Consider the following 24,430-nt stretch of genomic DNA (forward strand, 5'->3'; position numbering starts at 1 on the left):
GATCACTCACTTGAACTGAAGATTCACTCACTTGAACAGGAGACTCGCTCACTTGAACTGAAGATTCGGCACTCACTTGAACTGAAGACTCAGCCCTCACTTGAACTGGAGATTCATCCACTTGAACCGGAGACTCATCCACTTGAACTGGAGATTCATCCACTTGGACTGAAGATTCACTCACTTGAACAGGAGATTCCCTCGCGGGGCTCACGTGAATCGCGAGTTCGGCTGGGCTGACGTGAGTCGCGGGCTCGTCAATGCGCACGTGAAGCGCGGGCTCGTCAATGCGCACGTGAAGCGCGGGCTCGTCGTGACTGACGTGAACCAGCGGTGAAGACGACGAGGGCTTCGCGGGTAAAGTACACTCGGCAGGTGTCGAGTAGAATAAGCGCGCAGTAGTGAAGAGGTCCTGCAAGGAACAAGCCCGAGCGACATACCCGTCAAGAGTCCAGTTGGCAAGGTCCCGCGGCATCCATCGAGCGATCTCATAATCCAGCCCGTTCCGAAACAGGCCCATGAGCTGGACATCATCTAGCGCTCCCAGACTGCAAATGGACAGGAACTCCTTCGCGTACCTTTGGACAGACCGGCCCTCTTGCAAGACTGACGACAGGTATTCTGTCATAGCCCGGTTGCTGACGACTGCTGGACCCATATTGAGGTTGGTTGTTCTGTGACGTCGTGCGGAGAAACAGAGCTGAGGCTGGGTCCAAACGCAGTGTAGCTTTATTAAACAAACTTGAAACAAGACACAAAACTAGAAGCAGGACTCGAGAAACTTGAAAGCACCAACGTAACACACATAAATTCAACAACCAACAAAGACAGGGCAGAAACACAGGGCTTAAATAATCAAACGAGCTAGACAAGATAACAAGGGGGCGTGAGAAATGAGAAACACCTGGGATAAATAAGACCCCGTTTAAAAAATGCATATTTTCCATATTCCTGTCTACCGGACTTAACGAATGGTTTACAGACACGAACTTTGCTGTGAAAAAATTCACAAATCTTGGATGTCAAGATGACACTGGGTTCAGACTTCTAAGTGACCGACTTTTGGAGCTATACCCAATTAAAAATAAAAATTCAGAAAAAAATTTTTATAATTTCGGACCGGAGTAACACCGTTACACGAATTCACAAATCATAAATAACGAAATGAGATATCATTTGCATGTCCACGACACCGCACTGCGGGACCACAGCGAAAGGAAATCTGAAAATCAAACCGCAAACTATCTTTACTCCGGTCCCGTTTACACCTGGTATTAAAATGCGATCTGTATCCAGATAAGTTATCCGGATAATAACTGATTCCATTTACACCTGGCCACATAAATGTGTTTTTGCAAAACGGATATAAATCCGATCTTCACCTCCTGCGTTATATGCAGATTTATTGGATTGCACGCCACCAAAAGCAACAGATCTGAGCGGCATTTTATTGATCATCAGCTAATTTCCAAATCAGAGACATCAATAAGAGAGAGTGGCAACAGGCCTGGTAAGATAATTTCGTTTCTTTACTTGAAGATGTGTTAACTGCGTCTGTGACTTACTTTCACTTTTATTTGCGATGTTTGCACGTTGAATAGACGCTCATCTGCGGTGATGCGTGTCGCGTGTCGCATCTGACTAGGCTATAACATGACATATAGCCTATATAACACGCTCTCACTCGTTTATTTTTTAGCATTTTTGGGAGGAGTAAAATATACATATGTGGTTTCAACAACCAGATTGCGTTTACACCTAGTAAAGATCTGGACACAATGCGAGCCAGACTACCTCCAGATGTGGTCAGGCAGATCCGATCACGATCCGATCACAACGCGTTTACACCTTGCATTAACATGCGTTTTTTATTATCCGGATAACTTATCTGGATACAGATCGCATTTTAATACCAGGTGTAGCTAAACGGGGTCTAATAGACGGGCAATAACTAATAACGAAAACGCACACAATCACTTCGTGACAGTTCTGATGTGCATCAAAAGATTGCTGAGCATCACAAAATAGAAAGTGGATGTAAGAAAATAGCTAAAGAATTGAAAATCCGTTCAGGGCAAAAATTAAGAAGTTATAATCACCTAAAGATGTTACGATTCTGCCAGGAAGAGGATGTGTGTTTATATTTTCTTAATGGATGGTGAGGATGAAAGTTTGAGTGGCCAAGGATGTCTATAGGTTCATAATGTTCACAATTTTATTTCATTAGTTGTTGGTTTAACCATGGTTCATGAGGTAATGGCTGACTGTTGTTTTCTTTTCAATGACTTTTCTTGTTACATGTTCATTGCTGGATTTATAGAAAAACATCAACCAATATTGCATATCCATATATATATATAACTATATATATAACTATATATATATATATATATATATATATACAGTTTTATATGAAAGAGAGTCTACCAACCTCAACAGGGACAAATTCTGTTAGATGAACAACCACTGCAGAAGTACCAACACAAATATTTGCACCAGAAGGCCATTTCGGGATTATTAAATCATCGCATTAATTTATTATGTCTATTGTGAAATTATTTGACGCTAACATAGACTGTTGCTCATTTATACCGTAGGTGGCCATGGTAGATCAGGACCCTGTGCTTTTTTCCGGCTCCATCAGGGACAACATAGCTTACGGTTTGACTGATTGTGATAAGAAAAAGGTGGAGGATGCAAAGATGCCAATGCCCATGATTTCATCAGTCGACTAGAAAAAAGATATGACACAGGTACAGCTAAAGAATCATTCTTCCATTTATGCATGCTAAATGCATTTCAGTTACTCTGGAAATAATATTTTAAAATTATTTATTTGGCATATTCAGTTGTTAGGACCTTTGATTAAATGTGTGTATGGGTATTATGTGCATTAGATGTCGGAGAGCGTGGTTGTCTTCTCTCTGGGGGTCAGAAGCAGCGCATTGCTATCGCCAGAGCTCTAATCAGACAACCTCAGGTGCTCATACTGGATGAGGTCACCAGCAGCCTGGACACTGAGAGCGAACGCATGGTACATTTTTCATCACCTAAACTTACTACATTTCAAAACAACCACTGGTGAATCTGTTGTGTTACTGAAAAATAAGCCCATTGATGGTCATCTTAACAACTTTTTTTTATAGCACGTTACTTTATTTCATTAATAGGTTCAGGATGCTCTGGCCCGTCATCCCAACCAGACCTTGTTAGTGATTGCACATAGGCTGAAAACAATTGAAAGGGCAGACCAGATCATTCTGATTGACAAAGGGGAGGTTGTGGAGCAAGGGACACACCAGGAACTGATGGAGAAGAAAGGCAGTTACTATAAACTGAGAGAGAGGCTCTTCACTGAAGAAAAAGAAGTAGACAAGGAGGAGATCAAACACGAATGACTTGCTTATTATAAGCTTTTACAAAGAATACATTAATATTTATAATAACAGGCAGCAAATTCACAATGAAACAGAGTTCATTTCCTTTTAAAATAGCATTGTATTCATTAAACATTTAACTTTTCGTTAGCTAACCATTTGTATTTTTTCCACTTTGAATAAACTTTCAACATTAAACATTGTCAATTAATGCACTCTTGTTTGAAAGTCTAAGAAAACAGCAAAAGCAGTGAAATGTAAAATTGATTTGGATATTGCCAATAAGATTACTGTCTGTGAATATACACCTATATTTGTGTTTCACCAACATGTTTTTGTGAAATGTTTTCATTTTCCTTTGAACAATTATCTGCAAGGTGCGTAAAGAGGTCTAAAATATTAAAGATGAACATTGCACAACGATTAAAAGAGAAAACATTTTTATTGATAATCCATACAAATGCATCAGACATCATTTTTGTTCACACTTTTGCTGCCTTGGATGGCTCCATTACATCTGGATCATAAAATGTAGGTAGTTGGTTTCCGAGAACACATTTCTCTTCCACGCCTTCGCTGTCAATGGTAACAAGGTAGGCCACACCCCCGCTGGAACCGTCTCGGCTCATTGCCAGTGACAGACCTTGAAGTTCAAGGCACATTGTAAATTAGAAAAGATTCACAATCCAAATACTGCACATAATATAATTTTGGAAAGAATTTGAAAAAAAAAATGGTTGACTTTTCACACAATGACATTCATGATAATAGGCACAGTATTTTAAGTAGGTGGAGCTAACTAAGTGGAGCCTTTATACAATAAATTGCTCTGGTAAAACAATTAAGAAATATGACTCTTGAAATCTAACTAAAGAAAGAAAACCAATTTATATGTGACGCACTGTTGATCACAAACTCTTGGCCCTCCTGTCTGGTCATGTTCGGTCTGTATTCAGCATCCACAAAGCCATAGATATAGAAACTTCCAGAGCCACCCACTGCAAACGGTTGTCTGGTAATTAACCCATTAAGGGTCGCATAGACCTGCAAAGAGAAACACAAAGTATGAGGTACATTCATTAAACATCTACTCAGTATTTACTTTTTTTGTTTGTTAAAAATGAATGAAAATCCATTACTGAGAGAGGACATAATATCAGTGTTCTTCCTTATCCAGATTCATACGGCGATCCTACAATCTTATTTGACATTTTTAGCTATCTGATCTTTTTTTATTGAATGGTAAACACACAACTCAAAGAATTTACAGATAAAACAAGACACTCAAATAGAGACGACACAGGGTTTAAATAGGTAAACAAAAACGGAATAAAAATAAAATGGAAGAAATAAAATATAATTAAGACAGTTAAAAGTTTTACTTTTCAGTTAACTGACTAACTCTTTAGCAAAAATATAATTGAAAATAGATATTTTATTATCGATATTTTTAAGGGGGTCAATAAAGAAAAAATATATCGATAAAAACCTTAAACATGGTTTATTTAGTCCTTATGCTCTTATGAAATTCACCAAATAAAATAAGATTGACCATTAACAGATAAACAAATACATTTTTGGAATCAAAATATTTAAAAACATATTTGCAAGCTATGTCAAATTATGCACAAGTATCTGTTGAATAAAAGTTGAAAAATGAACAACTTTCATCAATGTCCAAAGATTTTGATTATGAGCTATGGGGTCTCATTTGATTGGAAATTAGAGGTCAACCGATATGGTTTTTTTCACGCCGATGCCGATACCGATCTTTTGAAATCCGGGTTTATTTTGTCCGATGTTTGCCTGATATTTGCTTGGTTTTTAACCTATATTTGAAAGATAAAATGTAAAAGAAATGATAATTACTTAACATAGACAACTTTCTCAACAAAAACATTTTATCCTCTCAAAAAATGTCCTGAAACATGTATTTTTGTTTTGTTTTGTTTGTTGACGGACAAAGACAAATGGACATAACCTAATTATCACAAAAAAGGAGAAAAAAAACTTAAAATCATAAAATTTTTTATATATAAGATTTATTATATTTTATTTAATTTAACTTCTAACAATAACGTATTTGACTAGTAAATTGCTGTTGAACGACAAAAACAACCACCAGATGGGAAAATGGGAAAACAAACCCTATAGGCTGCCCACAGATGCGCCTGCCTAATAATCGGCTTGATACTTGGATATTGACCGATGCCGATTATGTTAAAAAATGCCAAAAATCGGCCGATTAATCGGTCTACCTCTATTGGAAATTATGGATTAACGTCAAAAAAAAGAATGTCCAGTTACATATTTGTGTATGAATGCTGAGAAATGGTTGAAGATTGACAAAAATGTAGTTCCATAGAATTTGAACTAGTTAATATTAGCACAAAATGGCTGCATCCTAAATCTTAAAAATGCCGCCTTCGGAGTACATTTCAAGGTAGGAAAGCATCAAGGTCCGAATTCACTGTTAGCTGCTTCACTTCTGTCTTCCGAGATACCTTCATCTCGTCGTTTTTTGAAGGTAGCATGCATCCTTCGCTGCCTTTGATCTGCCACAAACCTGAGCTTTTCAATCTGTGACAGTTGAGCTAAAAAATAAAGATGGCATCTGCGGTTGGTGGTCACTTTGTGTGCAAATGTCCATTTCTGACCAACGGTTTCCACTTTTTATGTCATATCAGTGATAAATCATTATAGTACTTTAATATTCTCTAAGTTTTCACCAAAGCTCACTCTATTTTGGAAACAAATTCAAAGGAATGCAAAGATCTGTTGCGTTTATGATCATATGAAGTGGGCCGGTCTGGGCCGAAATGCCAGGGCCGATTTTTTGTCCAAGTCCCGCCCTGGCCTGCATGTAAACATAAATAAACACTTTGTACCTGTCCTCCGTCTTTCTTGTCCCATCCACCCACAATGAGATGAGCAGAAAGTTCCTCTTTGTGTTTGTAAGAGATGTTTTTCACAAGAGTTGCTGCTGAGCACACCAGGGGTTCCTCGTCCACTTCAATGCTGACAAACAGATTTACATAGAAAGTTCAGCAATATAAATATGTTGTGTACCTATAAGCGCAATTTCTTCTGTATGAAAGTGTTCTTTTTACCTGTGCACATCCAGCTGGTAGTTGACTATCTCAGCAATGGTTTGAGCATCCGCTGCTGATCCAGACAGAGCGCAATAGATCTTGTCATGGAGGGGGGAGAGCTTGTTCATCACACGATTCACCACAGTCTCCCTGGGGGAAACAACAACAAGACGAAGATTAAAGTACAAGACAATACATGAGTATAAAGATCCAGGGATGTATTTTATAAAATAGTAGCAGACTAGCAAGATATCATCACGTCCATCGAGTGGGCTAATCTCACCCTGCAGAAACTCTAGAGTCGGAACCAAGCACTACTCCACCATCGAACTCTATGGCTATTATTGTCGTCTACAGATAGAATACAAGGAAAACTGCGTTAAATATTTAATTATGGGGAAAAAATACAATAGAAAAGCAACATTATTCAGTTTGACGGAATCACTTAGATCGACTTACTCCCATTTTGAGTCCTTTGGACCCGCCATAGTCGCAATTACTCCCTTGCATCGTGTCTGACTGTAAACCGCTTTGGTACAGCTGTATGAACAATTACAAAATATTTTGATACGCGGTTTAATTCTTTAAAAATTGATTAAAATGTGTCGTCAAAAGAGACAACGCACTGAACGCAGCCTACTTTCACTTTCGTGGCGTCACGACGCTGAGCTGCGCTTCTGTGCGCACAAACTGCATCCACGTCCTCATTTACGCCACCTGCTTAGCCTACACTTGTTTGCTTTAAAATAGGCTATCAAAATGTCAAGTCATTTAAATAAGTTGTTTTCTTTCAGCTTCATGTATTTTATATGTATTTAAAAACTTGCCAATAAGAACCGTGAATTGAATTTTTTGAATGTAAAGAATAATACACATTTTGTCCAAAAACAGCATCACTAAAAAAATTGATCAATAAACTTAATAATATTGAGGAAAATGACAAATTCCTGTATCAAGACCAGAACAAGCCCAAATTAAAGTTTTAATTAAAACAATGACTTAATTGAAGTTTTTGTATATTAAATACTAAACCAAACACAAAGGTGCCTGTTTAAATGAACATTTTCCCCACAAAATGTATGCTGTTTGATGCAACCAGTTTCAGGATCAAGACCTAGGCTATTTTAATTTTCTCAACTTATGAAAAAAAAAAGAGTAAAATTGATTTGTACTTTTAAGTTTTATAAACTCAAAATACATTTTTGACTTAGATCCACATTCAGTCAGCTTGTATTTTAAGCCAATAAATATTTATATTTTATAATAGTGATAGAACTCTCTGAGTTTTTCCAACTGAAAAAAGTTCAATAGAATTGCTTGTAATTCTTGACTTCCGGTCTAAGGGGTCCATCCATAGGGGTCCATCAATTGTCTGATAACCCATATTCTTCAATCTTATTTTATGTTTCGCAGAAAAAAGAAACTCATACAGGTTAGAAACAACTTGAGGGTGAGGAAATGACAGAATTTTCATTTTTTTTTTTTGGTGAACTGTCCTTTTAAAGGGTTAGTTCACCCAAAAATGAAAATTCTGTCAGTATTTACTCACCCTCATGTTGTTCCAACCCCGTAAGACCTTCGTTCATCTTCGGAACACAAATTAAGATATTTAAGATATTAAGATCGCTCCTGCATACAGTCCATAAGCTTCTTGAGGGACTGGCTCTTGCTGTCCCCGAAAAGTCATTAAAGACATCGTTAAAATAGTCCAAGTGACTACAGGGGCTCAATCTTAAGTTTATCTTAATTTGTAAATCTTAATTTGTAAATCTAAATCTTAAATATCTTAATTTGTGTTCCGAAGATGAACGAAGGTCTTACGGGGTTGGAACAACATGAGGGTGAGTAAATACTGACAGAATTTTCATTTTTGGGTGAACTAACCCTTTAAGAGCCTTTTACCATGGATTATTGTAACAGGAGTTGTAACACCAAATTTAACCAATTTGAAATAAACTTGGTGACATCATTACATGTGATGCAGAGTGGTATAGGATATTTGTAATAACTTTTCATTCAAGTAAATTTGACTAACAATTTATATTCAGGTAGGCCTAACTGAAACTGATAGTGTTTTCTATATTTTCTGTTTTTATATAAAATTGTATCTAAAAGTTTTAGGCACAAATAACAAACACTTAAACACAGTAAAATTTTGCTATCTCCTTTATCAATTCTGTACCATGAATTTCTGGTTTTAGTAAAAATGTGAGAGTTCAGATTTTTGTTTTATAAAGCATGTAGAACGTGCTATGAACTGTATCATGATCAGTGTTGGGTAAGTTACTCTAAAAAAGTAATTAATTACTAGTTACTAATTACCTCTTCAACAGTGTAATTAGATTACTGTACTAATTACTCTCTCTAAAAAGTATTTAATTACTTTTAATTACTAATTACTTTCAAAATCCCATATCAATCTCAACCAGCTGAATAATACAAGTATAGACATGAATCTGTTTTAATTCTTTCAAATAAATACTATAAAATTGCATGAATTATCCCTAAACTGACCAAGGTGGAGAAGGTTACATTATAAAAACATATTTTTTAGCATCAGACAATACATTTTGATGTTAAACCCACTATTGTTCTACGTCTGACCTTATGACATTTCACACTTTTTCCATACATATTTTACAATAATTCATACGAATTTGTACGAGTGTGGTCGTACAATTTAGACACCTCATAAAATGCATACGAATTGCTGTGTATACACAGTATTTAGGCTACCTCAATTACATCAGAAGTAACTGTAATTAAATTACTGATAAATGAAGAGTAATCCCTTACTTTACATTTTCAAGGGAAAAGTATTTAAATTACAGTAACTAATTACTTAGTAATTAGTTACACCCAACACTGATCATGATGTACTGAATTATGTGAATAACAGCACATTTAAGCAAATTTAGCTAATAAAATCAACTTGAGCTATTTCGGGAAAAAAATTCCCAGTATTTGGGTTTATTCTACAAAGAATAAATGATTTTATGACAGGCTATAAAAACTGTTTGCAAACATGCTCATACTCAAATGAACACAAAAATAATGTTTTTGCCCTTTTTAATGACTGAATAATGTAATGATCAATGTTATACACAGAATACACACAAGTGAAAACAACAACAGGTAGAACAACAGGTCCGTCACAGTGACAAGATGCACAACGCCGTCACTCACGTTGTCCCTGTCCATAGCTAATGAGAGGGCTGGGGAAAATAATGTATATTTGAATAGGTCTGTGTTACTGAGACAAAAATGCACAATGAAAAAGAAAGTAAGAAAGAGATTAATGGAAAGGGAGTGAGTATAGCTGTCAAAGTGCATAAAATAAACTCTGCTATTATCCATACCATTAGTTGTGAAAGTGAGACACTCTCCTCTGGTCATTCCAGGCTTGAATTTGGCATCTGCATATCCATAGATATAGGTGCCACCAGACCCACCAATAGTAAACTCCTGCTCCACAATCACACCTGGAACACCTTTGAAAAAATAATAAGTCTCAATATATTTATATTTCATAATTGAAGAACACAATAGATATATGAAATGAAAAATGACATAACAGACCTGAGGGCCCTTCTTGCGATCCCAGCCAGCCACAATAAACCCGGCACTAAGTTCGTCTCGATGGGTATAGCAGAAGCTCCTCATAATGGCGGCAGCAGATTGGACCAAGGGGGGTTCCTCCAATTTGCATGCTAAAACAAATATATCAACAGCTAGCATTAAATATAAAGTAAGTCATCATTCTATACAGATGATGGTTGAGGTTGATTGCTATGTGATATGGGAATATTTATGCTCTTGAATACATTATTGTGGATAATACTGTCATTGCTGCAAAAGTCAAAGTGATAAATGCTCACCTGTGAAAACTGAGCTGATTGACTCATGAAATTCATGAATGTTGAAGAATAAATGAAGTATTCTATAAAACTATAAAATTGTAGGATAGTTATATAGTGAAGATAGTAATCATCATCATCATTAATAATAATAATAATAATAAAGCCTGAATAAATAAAATTATTTTGTGTTTACCTGGTAAACCATACATTGTAAGCTGAATGGGGCTAAATGTCCCCAGACTCCCCATGACTTTTTTTTGGTCCCCATGAAGAATACAGCTTCTCTGTATGGAAACATCTGATGGAAATAACATACTAAGTTTTCGGTCTTTCTGTATGTAGGGTATATTTGTACATGAAAATCTATCTAATCTATTTCATCTACACTGTAAAAAAAGATACACCAAATCTACTCAATAAAAATGAGGCAACAGATTACAAGCAATATTATTAATTAAATTTCACAAGGTTTGGTATTGAGTAAATATTAATTAAACAAGACTCTTAAAAGTTATCCATTTAAAATGAGTAGATTCGAATAGAAAACAGAACAGAATTAATTATAATCTAAACAAAAATGTTGAGTTAATTTGAGTTAATCAATGCAATTAATTAAATCTAAATATTCCTTTCCTAGAAATAATGGCCCAGAAAGTACAGAACTTAACAAATACTCAAATGAGAATTTTATTAACAATTCACTTTTGTGCTTTCAACGCATTGTAGCACATCATTGTACACTGCATTCACAGTCTCATTTCAAGACAAAAGTAGGATCTTGCATTTCAAACCAGACATTTAAAAAGGACATAATACTGACTTCAAACTATTTAGTAAAAACAAAAATAAATGCCATACACGTGTCCATAAACCTGTTTCCATGCTTTTTCACCTCACATAGCCACTAAATTGGGTCAATAAAGATCTTAAAATAAAAATACTCCATAAATACTCCATAAATCCTTAAAGGTCCCCTTCTCCATGTTTTTTTTTAAGCTTTGATTGTGTTCATGTTTCGCGTGTAAAAAACACTGTATTTTTCACACAATTTCACACAAATCTGTATACTGCTGTTTTCACTGTCCAAAAAACGGCCCGATTGACTTACTTGTTCTATGAAGTTTATCATTTTACAGGTATTATTTATGCTCTAACAGCAACATTACACACTAACTAAAGTTAAAAAAATGGAATCGAGAAGAATGGGACCTTTAAAGTGCAATTTGTACAGAGTAAAATACATTTGTACTTTGAACTTACAACAATTGAAATGTCATGACATTCGTGGGAAAAATCAGTACTAACTTACAAACATCAATGTGCAATTCTCAAGTAAGACATTGTGTAGCACAAAAGTCTGCACTGCAATACAGTCTCATTTCAAGCCTGAAGTTTGCTCTTGAGGGATTGGACTTTGTTGATCCAGTTCCAAGAAACGTTTTTGGAATACCTCAAAGGTGTACAAAGGTGATAATCGAGATTCAGCGCGTAGGTCAAGCCAAGGAGGACAGAGCAAGGCCGCTGCAATATTTCCAAGTCCTGTGATGACGATTCCAATGTTCTTTGGGTAGTTGCTTGTAGAAGCTTCAGGTTTTGGGGTCAGAGTAATGGCCATTATGAACTGTTCCTTCAAGTTCTCAGTGTCCTGCAACATAAAATTGTAGTGTCTTAGTATAAAACTGTCAGAAGTATATTGCAAGCATATAGCAGAACTAGACAATACATTCATTATGGTTTTCATAGCTTATAAATCTATTTTATTACATTTTATTTTCTCACAGGCCTTGGTCTCAAATTGTTTTCTTCTCTATTTTGATGTTTTTTTCTTTATTTTTTTATGTTTGTTGTAGTCTACAAATGTTCTTCCATTGTAATGAGGGATTTATGGTGTTCCACTACTATTATATCCCTCTCTATAGGCTACAGTATCCATAGACATAATATATACATAGACGCCCTATTGGCCGCTTTGGAACGTTGCTGCGGAATAAACACACACAAAAAATATATTTAATATTTAGCTCTTTGTGCTTTGTTTTATTGATCAGTAATAGGCTAGCCATTATAACAGAAGTAGCTTCAGTCAAACATACTGTTAAAATAGCCTAAATATAAAGTTATGAAACTTTACTTTGCCTTCAGCCAAAACTATTTATCAGGGAACCATTAATAGATTAATGAGACCAAAGATAAACACAAATTATACGAATTATATCTCATGTTTAATCTCTAGACTAGAGACATCCGAGCCAGCGGCAACCGTCAGAAGCACTGGCCGTGGTACGGCTGTTCCAGGCGGGGGAGACGAGCGCTGGGCGGGGGCGCAGCAACTCCGAAAACTTCGGATCAAAATTTTAAATAGGCTCTATCTTTATAAACAAACCACATATTTGAGCTTTAAACAACTACATTGTCGACTGAAAAACTATTAAAACTACATTGCGTGACACAATAAGGAGTTTTCTTTTTAAATCAATCAAAGTTCCCAAAAGCGTTGCCATATGGAGTTTAACCGTAGAGACGGAACGGACTATTTTCTTTAGCGGAAGCAATACAATCGTTTTTAAATCAATAAACTCCTTTTTAAATCAGTAAATCGTGTCAAATTATTTATTTATTTGGTAAGTAGCCATGTAATAAGCAGGAAAATATAGAGCAAGGTGGTTGTTAGCGAATACGACCCCTTCTTCATCTCCGCTTCGCATCGCGGTCATAAATCAGCCTGTCAGGTTTTCTATTTGCCATAACAACGCCTCGCTCGACATTATCCCTTACATATAACCACTACATGCGTTCTTTTTACTAGTCCAGTGAAAACAAAATAAGTTTTCTTACCTTAGTCAACCAGCTGCAAGATGAGCAAGTGGAAGACGACGAGCATTCACCGTCTGTAGGCAGCTTAACGTATCTCTTCCGCCGTCTGGTGCACTTTGACAGGAAGTGCTTTTGCCTGATTACATTAATTTGAATTCACTCAATATTCTCTCCATTTGGAATTAAATTAATAAAAAAGCTTAAGTTTCATTTAACTACAATGGGTGGTTTTTATTCCAAACATTTTTATTTGAATAAAATTAATAAAAATGCTTAAGTTTTAATTAACAATAATGGGTGGTTTTTATTCCAAACATTTTTATTTGAAATGTAATTAAATATTTGCCTCAAAATCAAAAACACAATTATATTGAATACATTTTAACCAAAAACATTAATTCAAATCTACATCACCACAGAATCATTTCTTACAGTGTATGGAATATCCCCATAATGAAATATGTGTGTGTACCTAAACATAGAATTAAACTTTGGGCATGTCTGAATCTGAGACATTTGGTAGGATCTTTTTAGTTTCACATACAACCCCAGATCAAATTTGCATCACTCATAAACCTATACTGTGGATTAAAACTGAATATAGTTTGTATTTTATAATGATAGTCTGTAATTATATCCCCTCACAGTATGCTGTTATGTGCTATGATATTTTATTAATTGTGTGTGTACATTTTGCTGTGCTGAGTAGTGCTTGTATAGTTAAATTGAGCTTTTGGTTTGGTTGTTTTGGTTATATTCTTTGCTTCCCACCATTGAAAATAAAAATAAAAAGACAAAAAGGTGACGTAACATTTACTATTCAATTTACTACTTAATACTTTTTAATTAAAACAAAATTATAAACTTACAGGGTTGAATAAATCAGTGAAATATTACATAACCTACCATATTCACAACCCATACTAAAATTATTACTATAGTCTACATTAATAGTTATATATATATATATATATATATATATATAATAAGCCATATAAAGACAATACAGAAATACAGATAAACCACAAAAATGATTTGGAATCTTTATTGCATGTTCATCATTAAATTTGTCAAACATCAAAAACCCCATATAAGGAAAACAGCAGTTTATTTATCATTAAATTTCGGCAACTTGTCTCCTGGGATTACAACATGCTCGACACCTTTTTCAGAAATGACAGCCAAGTGGGCAACACCCCCACTTACATTGTCTCTTCCCATAGCCAAAGCCAGAGCTGAAAAAAGCAAAGATTTTTTATTCAGTGAATGAAAAACTTTTCACTCTGTTTAAAGTATTTAAATTAAAGTATTGTATTGGATATTTTTAAAAGACAGAGAGTCAGCATATATTTTGATTATAAAGAGCAGGAAAAATATGCTGAGTGCTTTGAAATGTACAAACCATTGGCAGCAAAAATTTGACACTCCTCTCTGGTCATTCCTGGCTTGTACTTTGCATCTGCGTAACCATATATGTATGTGCTTCCTGACCCGCCAATAGTGAAGGGCTGACTCACCAGCATCCCCCCCATAGAAACAGAGTACACCTATATAGAAAGACAGTAAAAACTGCATCATTACAACTTGTTTTGTGCTGTGCAAGTGAAAGTACAACATTAAACACCAAATCCCAATGTTTGCTCACTAAGCCATCACAGAATGATTTTTACATCAATACATTTTCATAGATTGTCACAGTGAAATAGCTAATCTAGTATACATCAATGTAGACATATTTGATGTTCAAATACTGTAATAAGCATGACTTTATAGGCATTGTTTGTCATTACAGGTAATAAAATCCCTTATTTTGTATCTTGTATCTTAACCAGTTCTTCCCATCTGCTGTAGAAGTCTCAACTAGAATGCGTGCACAAGAATCTGAATTTGTTCAAATACCCATAGTTTGCAGATAGGCCTATCATTCTTTCTGATGGAAACAAAATGGCTTGATTTTTTTTTATAAAATGTCTGCATATGACACACACACCTGTAAGAAATGAAGTGGAGATAATCACAGTTCCACTATGAGTAATGTACCTGTGCCCCTTTTTTCTTGTCCCACCCTGCAGTTATGAAACCAGCCGAGAGCTCTTCTTTGTGCTGATAGCACAGCTCCTGCATAATAGAGGCAGCGGCCATTACCAAAGGAGGTTCATCCATCTGAATACTATATTTCCAGGAGGAAAAGAAAAAAGTTTGATTGAAGAAAAAGGCTATTTTCACTTTAGGCTAACTATTGATTATGAAAAAAACTACTAGTGCCACTTTAAAATAAAAATTACTAAAAGAATCAATCATCAATTTATTACTTAAAGCTGTAGCCTAAATAAACCACACATTACAAAAAAGTTTGTAATTACCTGTGAAAGGCGAGCTGGAATTTGGCTGCACGCGTGATGGCTTGAGCATCAGCAAGTGATCCTGACATGCAGCAAAATATTCTGTCATGAACTTGAACTAGTTTGTTTATTACCTTTGATGAAACATAAGACCTGGACACAAAACAAAATGTGTTATTTATTCATTTCTACGTTTTAGTTAATCTAAAAACATTTATCCACAAATGACAATGTTTTAATATCACGTGCTTAAAGGGATAGTTCACTTTGAAATTAATTTTTGATTTGTTTTAGCTGACCTCAAGGGCATCCAAGATGTTGGTGTCTTTTTTCCACAGTATTTTAAATTCTGATATTTTTAGGTCAAACCATTGTTGTCTGTCAGTCATATAATGGAGGTGTATGGGGTCCACCTTGAAGAGCATGCACAGAGAAGTCCAAATTAAACATGATTTAATGACTCGTAAATGTAAGTACACATTGATGGCCTAAGACACGAAACGAGCAGTTTGTGTGAGAAAACAAGCAGTATTTATTTCGTTTTTACCTAATCACAGTCATGTCCAAGTACTCTGACGACGAGAGCGCTTTTGTCTGCGCTCGTTTCATTGATACACGTTGCATTGATACACATTGATAACCGCTCGTTTCGTCTATCAGGCCATCTTACATTTATGAGTCATTAAATCATGTTTGATTTGGACTTCTCTCTGCATACTCTTTGAGGTGGACCCCATATACCTCCATTACTGACAGACAAGAACGGTTTGACCTAAAAATATCAAAATTCAAAATACTGTGGAAAAAAGACACCAACATCTTGGATGCCCTTGAGGTAAGCTAAAACATATCAAAAATTAATTTCAAAGTGAACTATCCCTTTAAGATACCCACTGTCCTTGCATGAGGACATCATTTTATGCAAAAACTACCTGTCCAAAACAAATTCTAGTTATTATACTTAGGTCCTACTTATCCCAAATAGCAAGAAAAATTATAAAATGCACACCAGGCAAACTCTCGGGATCAGGAGGTTAAGATATTAAATGATTCTATTTCTATATAATAGCGTTCGCTGCCATTGGGGTGGAATTGTGGGATACCTGACATAGGCTCTCAACTTACCCACCCATCGAGGCTCGTGAGTCTGAGCCAATAATGACACCTCCAGCGAATTTCACCGCTAATATTGTAGTCTGGAAAAGAAAATGCAATTATAAATAAAGATTTCGGCTTTATGATCGATAACGCAAATCTTGAAGTGAAAATGAACGTCAGGAAAATTGTCTCACCCCAGTGCTGACGCCTTTCACGTGACCGTCGGACGAATAACTCTCCATGTTTTTCAAAACACCTTTATCTGAAAATCTAACAAAAATTTCTAATCGTTATTTTATTATGTATGAGAGAACCTTTTCAATTGAAATAGCCTTCCCTTTAGCCTACCAAAACGCTCACGACTCCGGAGCAACTTAGAGAGCGGAAACAAACATTCTGTGAACTGGTTGGTCCGTCAATAGTTTCACTTTCTAAGCACCCGCCTCTCAATCGTTTGTCTCTTGTTTACGCTTCATGTGCCTAAATTACTGAACATTCCGGTACCACTAACATTTATTTGCGATGTTACCAACTGTTGTGAAGACTACGGAGCCGGGCTTCTGCTTCGAAAACACATTAAGGTAAAACATAATCCGCAACTCGTTTTTTTTGTGCTACCAGATGAGTGAGAAAGTGAAAGTTCGCTGTTGGCGAAGAAAGCTCATAGCCTACAATGCAATAGCTTAGGCTACTAATATAAACTTTAACGATTTTAAAAGTGAATATAAAAACGTGAACAAAAAATAGCTGTTCTTTAGTCTATTGTCAGATGCCTATTGAGATTTTTTTTTGGCAGGTTGCTCTTCACTGGCAAAGTGTGATTCAGTACATCCCACATATGTTAAGTGTGTTGCCTCACACACACTTGATGTGAGATGATTTTCTGCATCTCACATCTCTGGCCAAATGTGGAGCTGTAGTGAATCCAAATCTAACAATATTTTGGTTCCTCCCCAGGGGTCAGTTTCCCTCCCACTAATGACACTGCTGACATTTATGCATGTAGACTTGCTTTGGCCCAAACCAGTCAGGTTTTGTTTGTGGGCCATCTATAATAAGTCCATTGACCCCTGACTTTTGACAATGTTTTTTGGCCTATATGTATTTCTTTATAGAAATGACACATTTGACGGTTTGGTGAAGGGGAAGAAACCCAAGCCCCTTAAAACTGGAACAACTATTGCTGGAGTTGTGTTTCAGGTAAGACAAACTTGAGCTGTAGTGACACTTGTTTATTAATTGAAACAGGTTCTTATTTGATCTGACCTCTGTTTTGCAGGATGGGGTGGTTTTAGGTGCAGATACTCGTGCCACATCCAGTGAAGTGGTTGCTGACAAGATGGTTGCCAAGATTCACTACCTTGCTCCTAACATTTAGTAAGTTTAAACAACAAAAAAAAAAAAAATGAAATGAAATGTTTAGCATAATTAACTTGTTACCTCAATAAGTATACTATTAAAATGTATGAAGACCAAAACTGTAACGTACAAATTTATTTAAAATTGAACTTTTTAACATGGATTATAATATATGTAAATGACTTTTACTGACTGTCTTTGCTTCTTTACTTCACATTTGACCTTTCTCCATTCAAAGTTGCTGTGGTGCAGGAACAGCAGCGGACACACAGAAAGTTACTGAACTCATCTCCTCCAATCTTACTATCTTCTCAATGAACAGTGGGCGGAACCCCCGTGTCATTATGGCAGTCAGTGTCCTTCAGGATACTCTATTTAGGTACAGTCACATTTACATTGTTTTACGCTTTTAACAAAGAATCATTATCTCGTTTGTATTCATAGGTGTTTTTATGTGTAGTTCTAGCACATATAATATTATTTTACGTTTGGATCGACACTGATATGCAACATGTTATTTTACTTAGTAAAACGTTCTTCACACTAAAAGAAAAAGGGTTCTTTTAAGAACTGTTTACCGAGAGGTTAATTGGGAAACCAAAAATCGTTGTTCGATTGCATCGCTGTTAAAACCCTTTTTTGGAATATTTATTTTTAGTGTGTATGTCCAAGTTTGTCTCTCCAACATGAAAATAATAAAAAACATGAAAATAGTCACAGTCTTGGTTGGAAAATCCACATATGCACACAGAACATAATTACAATGAAAGGCATCAATACTGGGGAACTGTTCCATGTATGGAATATAAAGAGACACTTAATACATTCATATATTTAGTTTGAGGTCATGAAACATGTAAAATATTTCTGTGATTTAAAATCGTTTTTATGTGATGACTTTGATAAAAAATGTTTTTTTTATATAAGACTTTAATAAAATGCCTCTTATTAAGTGCTCCTCGCTTTGTCTCTAAAAACTTTGAAACGAGTCGTAATATCTGTCTACATTAAAATGTATTCTGTAGTTTCCATTATTCTATCTGGGTTGAAAACAAAATAAAAATGCACATAATGTTTTCTTAAGATACCATGGCCAGATTGGAGCTAACCTGCTGCTAGGTGGGGTCGACTGCACGGGATGTCACCTCTATGATATTGGACCTTATGGGGACATGGACAAGGTGCCATTTCTTGCTATGGGTGAGATTTCTTCTTTTAATATGAACATGATTGAGGGATTTTAATTCAAATTATTTCATCCTCACAATTTTTTCATTTCAGGATCAGGAAATCTAGCAGCTATGGGAATTTTAGAAGACGGCTTTAAAACAGACATGGATGTAAGTATGGGATAATAACATTACATCTATATCAACATATTGGAAGCTCTGTATGTCACGTTGTGTGCATTTAAGCTGTTAATTGTTTGATTGCACAATTATTTAGCTGGAGTCTGCCAAACATCTGGTTCGGGATGCCATCTACGCAGGTGTAATGAACGATCTGGGTTCAGGTCATAACATTGACTTGTGTGTCATTACAAGAAATGGTGTTGATTACATAAGGCCATACCAGGAGTCAGAACAAATAGGAAAAAGGTGGGTGTTTTTGATACATAAACACACATTCTTATAGTATGTTTAGCTTGTTTTAAGAACTGCATCACACTATTACAGATGGAGTAAAATCTGACTTTAGAATTTCTAATAATGCTTGCTATTGGTCACTGTTTCTCCCACAGAGAGGGACGTTACAAATACAGCCCAGGAACTACAGCAATACTCACAGAACAAGTTCAGCATTTTGAAATGGACTTGATTGAAGAGAGTGTGAAAAGGATGGAAACCTCATAAAGATTGCATACAGGCTACAACTTTTTTTTGTAACATTTCAGAGATCATTACTAAACTCTTCAAAGTGTCCAGAAATGAATGTGAATTTTAAAAATAAAATTGATCATAAGTCAAATAGAAGACTACATGCCTAAGAGAGAATAGGACACTATCAGCACATGAAATTTGAAATAAACTGAGATTTGTCAGTTTTGAAAGTGCACTGTTTATTTCTAACCTCCATGATATTATTTATGTGTTTATTTGGCTTTGCAAAGAATAAACCTTAGGCTACTGGTCATTATAATTTAAAGATTACTACAACCTCTGGAAAGTGCCACATGTTTTCCTGTTCAACCTGCAGGAGGCAAAACTACATAGTTACTGGTGATGTCATTAGGGTTTGCTGTTGCCAGGGTTTCGAATGAAATTGCCTACAATAAAACACTGAAAACGTTGTCCATTTCGGCTAAATCGTTCATTAATAGTTAAACAATCGTGTTTGCAAGTGTATTAAAGTTTGACATAGGTTTAAACTCTTAATTATGTGGTTTAATTTGTATGTGAATTATCACTCAATAGCTTTTGAACGAAATTAGGCTATTGGTTAATAAGCAAGACGTGACTTTTTTATGAATCGCCTGTTATTCTGAATTGTCTTGTTAAATACGTGAATTTTTTATTGAAACAGACAAATTTCCGATTGAAGACCCACCCACCGCAGTTAGTATCACTTTCATTTTCAGTTGATCTCGTTGTGATAGACTATAGCTTTGTTCGTTATCGATTCGCTTTTAACTATGGCGCTACTGGACGTTTGTTTGTCATCTGAGCTGAAACAATCACTTTCTCCTCAAACTTGGCAATCTGAGCCGACCACCCGTGGTCCAAGTCATTACATGTTTGGACTGAACGCCAACGAACTGGCCGTCCCGACTGGAATGGACGTAAGTTGTCTATCGCTACATCCGTGTTGACGATGGTTCCCCAACAAATATATATATATCTGTATTAAATAGACATCTATCTTAAAACGTGATTTCAGCAAAAGATTGATCCCTAGAGTATTTTCTTCTTTTAATTTCACAGCCGGAGCAGTTTCTAAGACCACTCACTGAGGGAGATACGGACATAAAGATTGAATTCCTTCATGGCACTACCACCTTAGCTTTCAAATTTCAGCATGGAGTGATGGTGGCTGTGGACTCAAGAGCATCTGCAGGGTCTTACATAGGTGTGTTTTTAAAAGCTAAAAAGAGTTGATAGCAATCCATTTGCTGTTGAATAGCCTACTTAACCCTTTTTTTATTTCATTTGCAGACACAAAAACATTCAACAAGGTCATCGAGATCAACCCATATCTCCTTGGGACAATGTCTGGCAATGCAGCAGACTGTGTATATTGGGAGAGAAGACTGGCCAAAGAGTGCAGGTGAGTTCAACAATGCATTGTTGTTTGTGATGTCTGTGAAGTGAAGACTATTCTGAAGACTAATGGGTCTGTTAATGTGTGTCAGTTTTAAGTTATTCTGTTTTGTAAGTTGTTCTCTGAAACCTGTCTAAGTGTAAGAGAATGTTTTTAAACAGAATAATGGTTTTCAAATGAATAATCATATTTAAATACATTCAATCTACTAGTAGCCTATACTGAAAAATAATCATGAGATGCTATTATATTTTTAAAGGATTTACAAACTCAGAAACAAGACAAGAATTAGTGTGGCTGCAGCCTCAAAGCTTCTTGCCAACATGGTCACTGAATATCGTGGCATGGGCCTCTCCATGGGCACTATGGTTTGTGGCTGGGACGAGAGAGTAAGAGCCATTAACATTTTAATTAACACATTAACACCCTTTTACCTCCCAATGCAATCTTTCTCTTTCACCCTCTTTACCCACCTTGAAAATCAGAATGTATTGTATGTCTAAATATGAAAAAAAGTAAATACCTTAATTTGAACTGAAGCAAACATGATGCAAAATAGCTATTTAAATTTAAAAAGATAATTGAGTGAAAGTTGAAACACTTTTAAAGTTGCCCACCCTCGATTTAAAGGATTTTCCAACAGTCCTTCTACAGCTTTTGTGTTTTTACAGGGTCCAGGTCTATATTATGTGAGCAGCAATGGCACAAGGTTAGCAGGAGATATGTTCTCCACAGGCTCTGGGTCTAACTACGCCTATGGTGTAATGGACTCAGGGCATAAGTGGGACCTGAGTGTACCCGAAGCTTACGACTTGGCAGAGAGAGCCATTTATCATGCCACACACCGTGATGCCTATTCTGGAGGGGTGGTAAACAGTAAGTAGCTCATGGTATCACAGTAATTAAACAGTGACAACAACAAAATGTGTTGGCTTTTATCTATTTATTTTTTTATACTAGCAGTCTAAACATTTAGAGATGCTCTTCTTGTATCCGTTGCATGGTGAAAATCTTGTCTCTGTGCTTTTTATTATCAGTGTACCACATGCAAAGAGATGGCTGGATCAAAGTTTCCCAGAATGATGTTGGCGATCTTCATCATAGATATGTTTCTCAGCGGAAGTAAGAGGCTTATGGGTCAGAGCTGTCACTAAATGTTATCACAAGCAATTTTTCATATTAGAGACCAGTTGGTTGGTTAGATGAAAAATATCAGTAATAAAGAATAATTTTTCAATGCCATTACTGTATGTAATATGAAATAAATCATTGTGAAAACAATTGTAAAATGTTTTTTTTTAATCAATAATATCTCAGAATGTATAAGAAATGTCTGTGGAGTATTTAGCAGCGGGGGGACTTCAATCATAAATTCAATCATAAATTGCTGTCCATTCACTGAATTAAGACTCAAGCAAAGATCAAGCAAAAATACAGGAAAACTTTGAAAAAAGTGCAAGAGAATTAAAAGCCAGACCAACAAAAGCAAATATTGCAAAAATGCACTATGGTTTTTCAAAGATCACAGTGTGACGATTTAATAATTTATCCCTGATTGATTGCGATATATGTCTTGAGTTTCTTTGGATTATACTCTTTGCATAAAGGGGCGTGTCTAGGGGGAGGCAGGGGGATAAACTAGGATAAACCCTGCCTCCCCTGAGAAATCATCTGTCTATCGATGATAAATTTAAAACTGGCTTGTTTTGTACATATTTTTTCCATCATTAGCAGATGGGTCTGACACCAAAAAAAATCCAGTTTGGTGCTGTTTGACATGACTGCACGCGCGCTTTGGGCGTACACACTCCAAAAAAAGTGCATCATGACAGAACAGAATGCCAATGAAATGTTTATCTGGCAAAGAAAGCTTATAAGTCCAATGTCCAGTGAGTGTAACTCTACCGCTGCAAGTGCCCCTAGGGTATTTTAAAATTTCCTAATGTTATTATAGAGTCTCCTACAACATGTTTACACACATCAAATGTAAATAAAACTGTTCAATTTTCTCACAATATACTTTTCCACATCAATGACTCGTCAAATTAATCAATCTCTCTAAATCCCTCCTTTTCTCTCTGATTGGCCAGACTGTTGTGATTGGTCTATTGTGTACAACGCGTCGAGAACAAAAACTACTCGGTTACTCACGTAACCTCAGTTCCCTGAGTTAGGGAACGAGTATTGCGTAGCTATATACAGTGTTGAAACTCCTTTTCCTCGATTTACTGAAGCCTTTATGTAAAGCGCATTTGCAGCTGCACAGCTGTAACTAAACTCTAAACAAATTGTGCTAAATAGCACTAAAAATGGTTCATTGGTTTGTAATCATAGGGGAACCACTTTCTTTGTCATATATGTAGAACCATAAGAGGTGTCATAGAGCATGTTAACCACCCCAGAGAACCACGGAAGAACCGATGAAGAACCAAACTGGGCTTACTGGTGCTATACAGCACCATGACCACTGCAAAGAACCCCTGAAGAACCTTTTTTTTTTAGAGTATAGCAACTACACCCAATAGGGGATTATCACGCTTCCGGGTTTCATGGGCGGGATTTGTCAACTTTGTGCATGTCCACTTCCGACGCAGTTCAACAATGCCTGAGACGAATGCTATTTATGTCACTATGTTCCACTTTGTAAACCTAACCAACAACGCCAACCCTACTTAAAGGGTTAGTTCACCCAAAAATGAAAATTAAGTCATTAATTACTCACCCCCATGCTGTACCAACCCCGTAAGACCTTCGTTCATCTTCGGAACACAAATGAAGATATTTTTGATTAAATTTGAGAGCTGTCTCACTACCACATTGGTTGCATAAGGGCCAGAAAGTCAATGAAGAAAATGTTTAAATATCCCAAGTGACTACAGTGGCTCAACTATAAGTTTATCAAGCGACGAGAATACTTTTTGTGCAAAAAAAACAAACAAAAATAGCGACTTTATTCGACTATTCCTTTTCTTCCTTGTTGGCCTGAAACGAGACTTCCTTAGATTTCCACGACGCATGCGCGAGAACTGAACTGAAGTTGAAGGAGATCGCAATTCTCGCGCATGCGTCGTGGAAATCTAAGGAAGTCTCGTTTCAGGCCAACATAAATTATAAATATTACCTTTAATAAATAAAGAAAATAATGTTTAAAAATCTTAATGGGCTCTCCTGGCATAATTGTGAAAGTGTCTATTTCACTAAGTGGCCAATCATTTTCCTATACATTTCTA

General features: G+C 36.0%; 5 protein-coding genes, 1 long non-coding RNA gene and 1 pseudogene across 7 annotated transcripts; 3 read left to right on the forward strand and 4 right to left on the reverse strand.

Moving 5' to 3' along the window:
- Nucleotides 1-2,601: 2,601 nt before the first annotated feature.
- Nucleotides 2,602-3,789, forward strand: LOC120483323 (uncharacterized). Its single transcript, XM_089122863.1, is given in 4 exon segments — nucleotides 2,602-2,700; nucleotides 2,703-2,753; nucleotides 2,898-3,034; nucleotides 3,171-3,789. Coding segments are annotated over 4 exon segments (513 nt in total). The 5' UTR covers nucleotides 2,602-2,603; the 3' UTR covers nucleotides 3,399-3,789.
- Nucleotides 3,790-3,800: 11 nt separating this feature from the next.
- Nucleotides 3,801-7,145, reverse strand: psmb9a (proteasome 20S subunit beta 9a). Its single transcript, XM_039678740.2, has 6 exons — nucleotides 6,929-7,145; nucleotides 6,753-6,820; nucleotides 6,488-6,619; nucleotides 6,266-6,395; nucleotides 4,280-4,421; nucleotides 3,801-4,020 (listed from the first exon to the last, which is right to left on the reverse strand). The coding sequence occupies exons 1-6, from the start codon at nucleotides 6,977-6,979 to the stop codon at nucleotides 3,860-3,862; spliced, it is 684 nt and encodes a 227-aa protein (XP_039534674.2). The 5' UTR covers nucleotides 6,980-7,145; the 3' UTR covers nucleotides 3,801-3,859.
- A 2,393-nt stretch (nucleotides 7,146-9,538) lies between these two features.
- On the reverse strand, nucleotides 9,539-10,207 carry LOC120483607 (proteasome subunit beta type-6-B like protein pseudogene; annotated as a pseudogene). The gene is made up of 3 exons (XR_016147407.1): nucleotides 10,040-10,207; nucleotides 9,829-9,979; nucleotides 9,539-9,684 (listed from the first exon to the last, which is right to left on the reverse strand). The product of XR_016147407.1 is annotated as a proteasome subunit beta type-6-B like protein pseudogene (transcript).
- A 785-nt stretch (nucleotides 10,208-10,992) lies between these two features.
- On the reverse strand, nucleotides 10,993-13,581 carry LOC148970879 (uncharacterized). Its single transcript, XR_016147400.1, has 2 exons — nucleotides 13,165-13,581; nucleotides 10,993-11,974 (listed from the first exon to the last, which is right to left on the reverse strand). It is a non-coding gene; the product is annotated as an uncharacterized LOC148970879 (long non-coding RNA).
- Nucleotides 13,582-14,161: 580 nt separating this feature from the next.
- psmb12 (proteasome 20S subunit beta 12) lies at nucleotides 14,162-16,955 on the reverse strand. Its single transcript, XM_039678284.2, has 6 exons — nucleotides 16,778-16,955; nucleotides 16,611-16,681; nucleotides 15,507-15,638; nucleotides 15,184-15,313; nucleotides 14,546-14,690; nucleotides 14,162-14,378 (listed from the first exon to the last, which is right to left on the reverse strand). The coding sequence occupies exons 1-6, from the start codon at nucleotides 16,823-16,825 to the stop codon at nucleotides 14,251-14,253; spliced, it is 654 nt and encodes a 217-aa protein (XP_039534218.2). The 5' UTR covers nucleotides 16,826-16,955; the 3' UTR covers nucleotides 14,162-14,250.
- A 68-nt stretch (nucleotides 16,956-17,023) lies between these two features.
- Nucleotides 17,024-20,310, forward strand: psmb13a (proteasome 20S subunit beta 13a). The gene is made up of 8 exons (XM_089122691.1): nucleotides 17,024-17,164; nucleotides 17,699-17,783; nucleotides 17,863-17,960; nucleotides 18,181-18,321; nucleotides 19,027-19,142; nucleotides 19,224-19,282; nucleotides 19,389-19,540; nucleotides 19,684-20,310. The coding sequence occupies exons 1-8, from the start codon at nucleotides 17,106-17,108 to the stop codon at nucleotides 19,793-19,795; spliced, it is 822 nt and encodes a 273-aa protein (XP_088978817.1). The 5' UTR covers nucleotides 17,024-17,105; the 3' UTR covers nucleotides 19,796-20,310.
- Nucleotides 20,311-20,492: 182 nt separating this feature from the next.
- psmb8a (proteasome 20S subunit beta 8A) lies at nucleotides 20,493-22,431 on the forward strand. Its single transcript, XM_089122690.1, has 6 exons — nucleotides 20,493-20,721; nucleotides 20,864-21,008; nucleotides 21,095-21,206; nucleotides 21,460-21,589; nucleotides 21,872-22,076; nucleotides 22,238-22,431. Exons 1-6 carry the CDS (start codon nucleotides 20,575-20,577, stop codon nucleotides 22,324-22,326), a joined length of 828 nt encoding a protein of 275 aa, XP_088978816.1. The 5' UTR covers nucleotides 20,493-20,574; the 3' UTR covers nucleotides 22,327-22,431.
- Nucleotides 22,432-24,430: the final 1,999 nt, after the last annotated feature.

The sequence above is a fragment of the Pimephales promelas genome, chromosome 18 (assembly GCF_988280905.1).
Source record: "Pimephales promelas chromosome 18, fPimPro1.hap1.1, whole genome shotgun sequence".
NCBI lineage: Eukaryota > Metazoa > Chordata > Actinopteri > Cypriniformes > Leuciscidae > Pimephales > Pimephales promelas.

Coding starts and splice junctions, on each gene's coding strand:
- psmb8a (XM_089122690.1), top strand. CDS start 20,575: ATGGCGCTACTGGACGTTTGTTTGTCATCTGAGCTGAAACAATCACTT. Junction 20,722..20,863: donor CCGTCCCGACTGGAATGGAC/GTAAGTTGTCTA, acceptor TTAATTTCACAG/CCGGAGCAGTTTCTAAGACC. Junction 21,590..21,871: donor TTTGTGGCTGGGACGAGAGA/GTAAGAGCCATT, acceptor GTGTTTTTACAG/GGTCCAGGTCTATATTATGT.
- psmb9a (XM_039678740.2), bottom strand. CDS start 6,979: ATGCAAGGGAGTAATTGCGACTATGGCGGGTCCAAAGGACTCAAAATG. Junction 6,620..6,752: donor GACTCTAGAGTTTCTGCAGG/GTGAGATTAGCC, acceptor TGTTTCCCCCAG/GGAGACTGTGGTGAATCGTG. Junction 4,021..4,279: donor CCAAGAGTTTGTGATCAACA/GTGCGTCACATA, acceptor TTGAACTTCAAG/GTCTGTCACTGGCAATGAGC.
- psmb12 (XM_039678284.2), bottom strand. CDS start 16,825: ATGGAGAGTTATTCGTCCGACGGTCACGTGAAAGGCGTCAGCACTGGG. Junction 16,682..16,777: donor TGAAAGGCGTCAGCACTGGG/GTGAGACAATTT, acceptor TTTCTTTTCCAG/ACTACAATATTAGCGGTGAA. Junction 15,639..16,610: donor TCACGAGCCTCGATGGGTGG/GTAAGTTGAGAG, acceptor TTTTGTGTCCAG/GTCTTATGTTTCATCAAAGG.
- psmb13a (XM_089122691.1), top strand. CDS start 17,106: ATGTTACCAACTGTTGTGAAGACTACGGAGCCGGGCTTCTGCTTCGAA. Junction 17,961..18,180: donor TACCTTGCTCCTAACATTTA/GTAAGTTTAAAC, acceptor CTCCATTCAAAG/TTGCTGTGGTGCAGGAACAG. Junction 19,541..19,683: donor TCAGAACAAATAGGAAAAAG/GTGGGTGTTTTT, acceptor TTTCTCCCACAG/AGAGGGACGTTACAAATACA.